Below are 9,552 nucleotides of genomic sequence, written 5' to 3'. Positions count from 1 at the left end.
TATATTCACAGTTTCAAGAAAATCCTAAGAAAATCGATTTTCTCTAGTATAAAGACAAGAGAACGTCCTTAAGGGTTAATTTGATATCTAGTTTATGATGTTTATGTTTATATTTTGTTTATAATGCTTCATATTAAAGTGTATGATTTTACTATGTCACAAAAATGTTTTTTTAAATCTTTTGAGAGATTTATATGAAAATAAAGATATATAAAACATACGAAAAGAAAAAAATATATAGTAAATATATATCTCTAGTAAATATATACAGTATATACATATATAGGATACAGATTAATTTATATAAATGGCGATATGAGTTTTTTTACCGTAATTGAATTACTGTTACAGGCCAGAAATTATATTCAAAGTTTGCCGCCGTTAAAAAAAAAAAATTTTAAAGAGGTATTTCGTGGAGCTAATCCTTTAGGTAAATAACAAAAATGTCTGGTGACTTATATTGATAAATGTCAAATGATGCATTTCATCAGAATCATTAAATTTTTGTTTAGCTATTGATTTACTGGAACTGATGTTGGAATTGGATGCAGAGAGAAGGATCACAGCGGAACAGGCTTTAGCACATCCATACCTTGCACAGTATGCAGATCCAACTGACGAACCTGTTTCTCTACCATATGACCAGAGCTTCGAGGATATGGATCTTCCAGTAGAGAAATGGAAAGGTAACGCATCTTCACTAATTCCTATTTTAATTTAAACCATTGCCACATTGTGGGTAATGGATATTTTTACTTGTAGAACTTGTGTATCATGAGGTTGTAAACTTCGTCCCACAGCAGCTACCTACATTGTCTTCGACAATTGAAACGACTTCTTAAGAACAACTTCTTAAGAACAGTTATAACGCGTGTAATATAGATTTAAGCACAGTAAGATACAATAATATATAGATTAACATTAATCATGAGAGTAAAGGATATATAATTATTATATACAAAAATAATACTGTATATAATTTATAAATAACGTAGTATATCGTTGATAGTTGAGCTAATCTGTCCAGAAGATAGGATATATTTTTCTCGAAAAGAAAACTAAACTCACTTACTGTTTAATTACGTAACTCGGTTATCAGTAATGTCTGTTACACAACGATCTCGTTGTGTATAAATTTTTTAAGTTATTTTATCAAGTATCAGTTCTCTTAGTCCATGAAAGAGATCATACAATTATTTGATTTTATGAAATAATCGATTATTATCATATATAAATTATGATGAACTTGCTATATGATACATTCAAAGTACGTAGTATCAGATATATACATGTAACTTTAGACTTAAACATATATAATGATATAACAATTGTAGTACTTATTATTTTTTAATCATGCTACTAAATCAAAAAACAATACGATATATTTCTAACTATAAATCCGCCCGTGTTTGCAAACTTAACAAAACGACCAATATTTGCTGAAATCTAAAAAGAATTCCTATTACAATAGAGAAAACAAATGGTAGCAATAAAATGGAATTGAATATACGAGGCATTGTTATAAATTAGGAATTGCATACTTGATAACAATAAAGGATATATATTGCCATATAAACATAAGATTATAAAATTTACAAAACAAATGTACAATAATTTATATTTATATTGCTAATGTGTGATAGAAGAAAAGGAAATATGTATGAAGATATATTTGAAACTGGTCTGATTTCCCTTTCAAACTTTTCATTAATTTTTTTATTAGGTTTGTTTTTTATTGCTGCACTGCTGGACTGCACTAGAACTTCTCCCGCTTTCGTCAAATTTTAAACATATACTTATTTCAAGTTTCAACCAGTCAGCTATAAAAAACAGACCTAATGATACAAGTATCATTCATCTTTTTCTTTATGTCCTCTTTCTAAATTTCTGTGTATTCGTAATCGAGCAGTACAATGAATAAGTGTATTGTAACATTTATGGTATATTTTCCTTTTGGTAGTCATACACACTATTCAAAAAACACCAGCTGAATGCAAATCTTGCCCAAGCTTATATGTTTAAATAAATTGTTTTATCTTGATAGTATTGATTGAGAAGGTTAAATAACCTAATTATAGTTTACCATAAAATATTTTTTTAATATGCCAAATATATGGACTGAGGATGATACTGAGAAATTAATAGCACTTTATGGACAATATCAATGTTTGTGGAACTCATTTCATTCTGAGTTCAATAGCAAATCATTGCGTTACGAAGCGTACAAGGAGATAAGAAACTCCATGAATATTCCTGGATTAACAATATGTGATTGTATTAAGAGAATTCAAAATGTAAAAAAAGAATACTGTTATGAACTATCAAAAATTGCTGCAGCTATTTCTTGTGAAAAATTGTATGCGCCAAAAGCGAAGTGGTTTAAAACGACGCACATGCTCTTCTTTCCATACATGTCAATATCTCATTATAATAATTTTAGGAAGGTATGATGTAACAGAATAGTATATGAGAAATAATTATACAGGTTTGATTGCTAAATTATATTTATATGATAAAGTAGTAGCAGTTATATAATGATAAATATCATTATTTTTTAAAATTATGTATTGTAAGTTATGTTCATATTTTGTTCATGTTTGTAATGCGTATATTGTTTTATATTATATTTATAATATGCACGAACGTATTTGCAGCAAGATAACAATTATCAAAAATTTAATGATGGCAGTATTCAAAATAAATTTTTGCATTCATCTTTTGAGAAATCAGAGGGCAAACATATTTGCTCATGTAATACTTGTGGAATGTGTGAGCTTCAAGAGATCGAGTTGTGTTTAAAATTGAGGTAATTTGTTATTTATATATCTATTTTGTGTAACTCTATAAGGCATCACAAAATAAAATACAAAAATATTTTTCAAATACAGAGATACCATTCCTTCTGTTCCGAAATTGCAAGATGCTCTCGTCCCTTCTGGAACTATTCAAACGATTGATGTAGCGACAGAAACGAGTAATGATATTATTGCAGAACACGAAACGCAAACGGATTTGCTTCACGTTAGAAACGAATATGAGAGACACATTATTAATAAGTATAAGATACAAATACTTTCGATAATTTTATATTTTTATTACAATGTTACAATTTTAATAGGAGCGAAAATATGTCGCAGGCGACAATGGAGGAAAAAAGGTTTATATGTACTAAATAAGCAAGTAATTTATATTGCCGATTTTTCAAGAGAAAGAATGGAAAAAAAATGTAAAATCTTTTGTAACAGGATAGTTCTACATGCATGGATGATATTCTTTTAGAAGTGCATGGCAGGAAAAAAATTGAAGATAACTTTGACATATTTGGAAAAAGCATAGCGTTTCAATTACGAACTATTGACATTCGTAAGTAAAATCTGTTGATTATAATAGGAAATAATTATCATTATTGAACTAGCATAACTTATTTTTAGAGACTGTTATGGAATTGGAAAAGGAAATACAAAATTTGATAACAAAAGCGCGATTAAAAATCTTAGAATCTAAACTAACGGACCAGAGTAGTAGCTCAATTTGTTGTTGCGATTGTAACGACTGTAATGTAATATGTAAAGATGAAACTTGTAGCTGCGGTCTAACATTACAGGAATGTTTATTACTTACTAAAATCAAAGAAAGCAAGGAATTTGGATTTTGTTACAAGCAATAGGCAAGAGAGGAAAAAAAATTTTTGGCAATAAAGTACCAACGTGATTGCAATCAATATTCTCAGTTTAAATTATTATTTAAAGTTAAGTGATATATTATATATAGATATATAGGCAATAAATTCTCCAGTAAAATATTAATAAATACATTAGAAAATGCAAATAATATGATCTGTTTTGCAATACTTTTATCAATGTGTAAAACAAATATATTTTGCAAAAAGTATTTAAGTAAATATAGTTATAAATTAATTATGTATGTATATAAGTAATAAAGTAATTATATACATATGATTTTGTGCTGATTATTTATTTTCAGATAATAGAAAACTTTTGTTATATCGAATATTGATAAGCAGATGTATTCACTTAAGATTTTACAAAGAATTGCAGTTTCCTTCATGTGGTTGTCGTGCAAATTTTCTGTCTATAGAATATGTAAATCTTAATTCCGTGTTGTTATATATTGATAATTATGTCCTTTAAGTGGAACGAAAATTTCACTCTCGTCTTTTTAAATGCATATCGGGAGCACTTATGTCTTTGGAATCCATATTATGTGAAATATTATGATTGTTTAGCCAAAAATGAAGCATTGAAGAGTATCATTAAAAAACTTAATATACCCGAATTAAATATATCCGATTGTCTAGAGCAAATTAAAGTGATAAGAAAAAAGTAAAAGCAATAAGAGAAAAAAGTAAATGATAGAAATCTTCATTTATTTTTATATGAAGATTTATATCCGATTTTTATTCATCCAGATTGAATCAGTTTCAAAAGCGTTATTCTCATCTTAGATATGGACAAGAACAAATAAAAGTTATCAAGGGATTTCAATCGGGCAAACCGTACAAATCTCCTTTTGCTTGGTTTCCTGTAATAGCTGGGATGTTAACAAAGGTGATTGATGAAGAAGACAAGCTACAGGTAATATATATAATTTATATATGTAATTCGTGCAAAAAAAGGATACATTATACATAAATTATTTCAAAAATACATAAATTTTTTTTAAATCTTATGAATTATACTGTTAAATCAAACACTGAGATATTAATACTAAAGATTTTAATTTAATTAACTATTTACATTATTATTATGGATAGAACAGAATGGAATCAGTAGAAACAATATCTCCTTTAAAAGACTGTGTTACAAAACCATACGACAAATATAAAAGTGCATCTAATTTTCCTTGTATGCAAGGAACAAAGCAAGATTATAAGACAAAACCAAGAAAAAACACTAAATTTACAAAAACAGGTAAAGAAGTATTTAAGAAATAATCATTTCTGTTTTAAACTTGCGGTTATTAAATATTCAATTTATTTATTGCATTCAAACACTACATATATGCCAGAGAATCTTGATATATTAGATCGCAAAAGCGAAAGGCAGAATGATGTGCAATTGCTGCAGTGTCCATCCTGTGGTTGGGAAGATGTAAGATCTAACAGATTGAGTATAACTGCTAAAAAAACTTATGAACAAATAAAACCATTAGATATCGCGGTTCCTTGTCCAGAATACTCCGATTTCGCCGATAAATCTTATGAAGGACACAAAGCAGATCGATACCGAACAGATACTATGTATCAAGGAAAATATAATAATATAATTCCATGTCCAAGCTTTCCTAGCAGTTTACCAAGTTATACCGACTATCCTGAAGACATATTAACAACTCACTGTCCGCAAGGCACTCGCAATTACATAAATCAACAGATGACACCGAGACCAATTATTACGTCCAAATCAAAATCCTGTACAAGAGAAATACAATTGCCAAGTGAACAATTATTTCCAGAAAAACGAACGAAGCAAGTAGGGACTAGTGTCGAACAATACGATAAAGGAATACAAAACACAGTTTGCATGTCAAAGACGAAAACAGATGTTATACGAAAGTGTTATAGAGAAATCCAAAGTAAGCCTTTAACATCTCAGGAAAAGTTGAAGCAAGTAGCAGTAAATACTGCACAACAGTGTGATAAGGAAATTCAGAATACCATCTATGCGAGTCTAAGTAATTGCCAGGCTTCTCAAAAATGTTCTTCGACACGAAAAGCAAAGCAAATTGATACAAATACTGTGGAATGTCCCGCTAACGACATGCGAAATACGATTGGTATAAAATTAAAGAGCGTAGGAGGCTCTATGCCAAATTTTATATTAATAACTACCGATAGAAATAATTTACCACTGATACAAAGAGATTGGAAGGAATTGGCAACTAATAAATGCCAGAAAGACTCTGGTGATTATGATCAGAAAGGTTTTTAAATCTCAAGATATATATTCAATTAATATCTTAAGAGATATATCACGTCAAACTTGATTTGTAAAAATTTAATTTAATTTTTGATCTTACTGAGATATGAGTAATGAGATTTGCCTAATTGTAAAGAAAAATATTTATAAATGATGTATAAACAGCATTTTGTTAATCTACTTTCTGATATTTCTTCAGGAGTGGAGAAAGCTTATCTTGAGTTAGATGACAAAAAATTCGTTGAAAATGAAGTTTGTATTAAAGAAACCTGTTCTAGCGACATAATGGAGATTATCAAAGAGAATTCTGTAATAACACAAGTTTTACTTCAATGCTTGGAAAAAGTTATGCAAGAAAGAACAAAAATTTATTCCGTTACGTCACTCTTATCGAACAGAGATAATGTAAATTCTAATTGTAAGTAGTGATTATAATTCCTCGCAGCAATATATAGATTTAGTTTATTTTATGATCATATAAGTCATATTATAACTGTATTTATATGTTACAATATATCTTTTACACAGCTTCTGAGATGATTGCTTGTGAACAAATTCTGTCAAAATATGCAAATGAGAATATACATTTTGGCAGTAGTTCTGCTGTTGAATTAGAAAGCCTAAGTTGTTTATCGTGTTTGGAAAAACCGGAAGAAGATAACACCATAACAATGTTTATAAAAACCTGCTTGGAGTTAATAAAACATGCTCTTGAATTGAATAGCAAGAATGGTCGGTATTTTTGAACATTTTATAAATAGTGAATCTATATAATTAATGTATTTATTAAAAAGAGGTATATTAAAACTTTTCAATGTAATCTTTTTCAGTGCAAGAGAGCTGTATAAGAAAAGAAGATGAGATAAATACTTTTATCGTTTTAAATAAAATAAAAGAATATGCAGACGAAATTTTAAAAATATATACACTCGTGGATTATTCAAAGAGGCAGTTATTAAATAAGTTTTATTCTAGATCCAAATCAAAAAGTGAATGCCCTCCTTCGAAACGAAACTCTACTGTAAATTCGGTTCAGACTCAAGATACAAAGAAGGATGCTGCTATAGATCCATTTACAGCCTCTTTTGCCAACTCGAAAGATGTAGAAGTATTGTATAGACCTTCCATATCGAAAGTTAGAGATCACAGTCTTTCGAAAAATGGTGCCACATACGCAGAAACAATGACAGAAGAACTTTTTGTCAAGGACAAAGATATTACTGCGTGTACAGAGAATCATGATATCGGCTTGAATGTGTCATTGCCGCAGATATCACTTCGTGAATCGGGAACTCAATATACTCCGAAGCAATTACAAGATACAGGCATTGTAACCGATCCCAGTTTCGAGGAAAAGATAAGTGTCGCCACTCAAAATCGCGAGCCTATGTTGATTCGCGTAATCAAGTCTAATAATAGCGAAGGTATTCTAAAATTGGACAAGGAGACATGCGTACGCGATGCCCACGTTTTCTGGATGGCGAACGTCGATAAATGCTCAAAAAATATGTATCATAAATATTCAGTTAGAGAATACGATAAATTGTTACACTCTGGCGTTTCTCATGTACGCGAGAAAGAAGTGAATTTTATAGACTACCGTACATCTTTGTTACCGAAGAGAATTTATGGATACAACAAAAGATGCAAAAGTTCATTGCGAGGTTCATTGCCATGTAATCACGACTGGATTAAAGCAAACCTTAGATTATTATCGAATCAACGTATTTCCAAAATCCCATTGTACGCGAAATCACGCAAGTATACACGGAGAAGGACTGAATTGTATAGAATGTCGCAGTCATATGTATAAGTACATTTAATTCAATATAATAATATGGTAAATGAATGAAATGAAAACATATCATAGAAATAAATCTTATAGTTCGATATATAATTTTTTGTCATGGTAATCAAATAAATTAAAATTTTTAATTTAAATCCTATTTTTTTATTACATGAAAATGTATAATATTTTCACAGTTAGAATATGGGTATTCCTAATTGTAAAGGACATATCTATTAACGAGAATTAAAGAAAACTCTCATGTGTGTGATATACAGTATCAATATTTAAATTTAATAAAATAGTATAAAAGAGACACTTCTATTTTTTCATGTTGTTCATTTTTATACTGTTTATACTGTTATTGTATATCTTTAATGTCTTATATAGGATTCATAAAGCAGCAATACAATTATTTAACAATGACATTAATCAGTTCAATTATTTGTCCTTAGTACATTTATTTCTTTTCTATGTAAATATATAGAGGAAAGTCCCCTATTATGAGATACCAAGTTCATTTTGTATGATTGCCGGAAGTCTATGAGCAGAATTTAAAAATGTAATGAATTTTCTACTAAACAGATTTCACCGTAAAGGCAATAAGTGTATTCATGATGGAACCAACAGATGGGACCTATTAATTTAGCAGAAACCCCGCTATCTCATAATAGGGGACTCTCCTTTATATGTATGTATGTATATATACATACATATATATATATATATATATATATATATATATATTTATATATATGTATATATATATACAGGATGATCCAGAAATACTTGTACAAACTTTGGGAGTGAGTTCTCCACACATAAACAAGAAAAAAATATCACATACATTTCAGGCCTGCACGTTCACCTTATCTAAATCCATTAGATTTTTATCTGTAGGGACACTTAAAAGCCCTCTAGTTTATGCAAATAAAGAGACGCTTCGCCAACGTATCGTAGATCTGCAAAATTATCTGCAACTTTCATGGGATTTTTGAAAAGGTCTGTTACAGTCTATGATTCAATGTGTCTATACGTGCACTGAAGCAGGTGGAGGACATTTTAAGCATTTATTATGAATTATAAGTAGATAAACAATTGAATTGAAGATGTTTTATATTGGTCATGTGATACTGTAGATGTATTCTGTCAGTTTTTGTTGAAAGTAATCTTTCGATTATAACTCATAAACCAAGTATTTCTGAACATATGTGTATAACATTTTTTTCTTGTTTTATGTGTGGAAAACTCACTCCCAAAGTTTGTATAAGTATTTTTGAATCACTCTGTATATTATAGAACGAATAAGTAACACAATCCAGTTAATTTTTAAGATACATACTACAAATTGCTAGAATATATTCTAACATGTATTTGCATAATAGTAAAAATTGCGCATTGTATTACAAATAACTTGGAAACAAACTTTAAAATCAGCCATTAACAAGTTACGTAAGATGTAGGTATTATCTATCAATATTGGCAAAAAGAATATACTTCTGTGTTTGCTAATTAAATCAGTATATTATTATATTTGACAATAATAATTCAAATAAAAAAAAAATAATCAACAAATAACATTGTATCTTTAATTGATAAATGAGAGCAAAGTTCTATATAGATGTATTTGCAAATTTTCTTTATTTGCTTGAAAGTGCATAATGAAAAAAATGATAAATGATATATAAATATGATATATCCATTGTTTTATATTAATTGAACTAATACTGTTGATATTTTTATAACACACACTTCTCGAAAATTCAATAAGTTTTACTCTTAAAGTATATATGTGTATGTGTATGTGTGTATATATATATATATATG

The 9,552-nt window shown here is 28.8% G+C and overlaps 2 protein-coding genes across 7 annotated transcripts in view; both read left to right on the top strand.

The window, feature by feature from the left end:
* LOC112465697 (mitogen-activated protein kinase p38b-like) overlaps positions 1-3,721 on the top strand; it is an 11,081-nt gene extending 7,360 nt beyond the window's left edge. For all 5 annotated transcript variants that reach the window (XM_025033383.1, XM_025033382.1, XM_025033384.1 and 2 more), the window contains exons 8-10: positions 352-430; positions 513-686; positions 763-3,721. In XM_025033383.1, coding sequence (XP_024889151.1) covers positions 352-430; positions 513-686; positions 763-842 — 333 coding nt within the window. In that variant the 3' untranslated portion in view covers positions 843-3,721. The remainder of the gene's footprint in view (positions 1-351; positions 431-512; positions 687-762) is intronic.
* On the top strand, positions 3,295-8,270 carry LOC112465696. Of its 2 annotated transcripts, XM_025033380.1 has the most exons (6): positions 3,295-3,363; positions 4,466-4,595; positions 4,775-5,943; positions 6,139-6,357; positions 6,468-6,671; positions 6,770-8,270. In XM_025033380.1, the coding sequence occupies exons 3-6, from the start codon at positions 5,022-5,024 to the stop codon at positions 7,750-7,752; spliced, it is 2,328 nt and encodes a 775-aa protein (XP_024889148.1). In that variant the 5' UTR covers positions 3,295-3,363; positions 4,466-4,595; positions 4,775-5,021; the 3' UTR covers positions 7,753-8,270. The 2 variants fall into 2 exon arrangements, with proteins under 2 accessions (XP_024889148.1, XP_024889149.1); XM_025033381.1 differs by lacking the exons at positions 3,295-3,363; positions 4,466-4,595 and having other exon boundaries at positions 5,026-5,111; positions 5,194-5,943.
* Positions 8,271-9,552: the final 1,282 nt, after the last annotated feature.

The sequence above is a fragment of the Temnothorax curvispinosus genome, unplaced genomic scaffold, assembly GCF_003070985.1.
Source record: "Temnothorax curvispinosus isolate PA1 unplaced genomic scaffold, ASM307098v1 QBEX01015436.1, whole genome shotgun sequence".
NCBI lineage: Eukaryota > Metazoa > Arthropoda > Insecta > Hymenoptera > Formicidae > Temnothorax > Temnothorax curvispinosus.
Note: the sequence above shows the minus strand (reverse complement) of the source record. Positions and strands in the feature narration are given on the sequence as shown.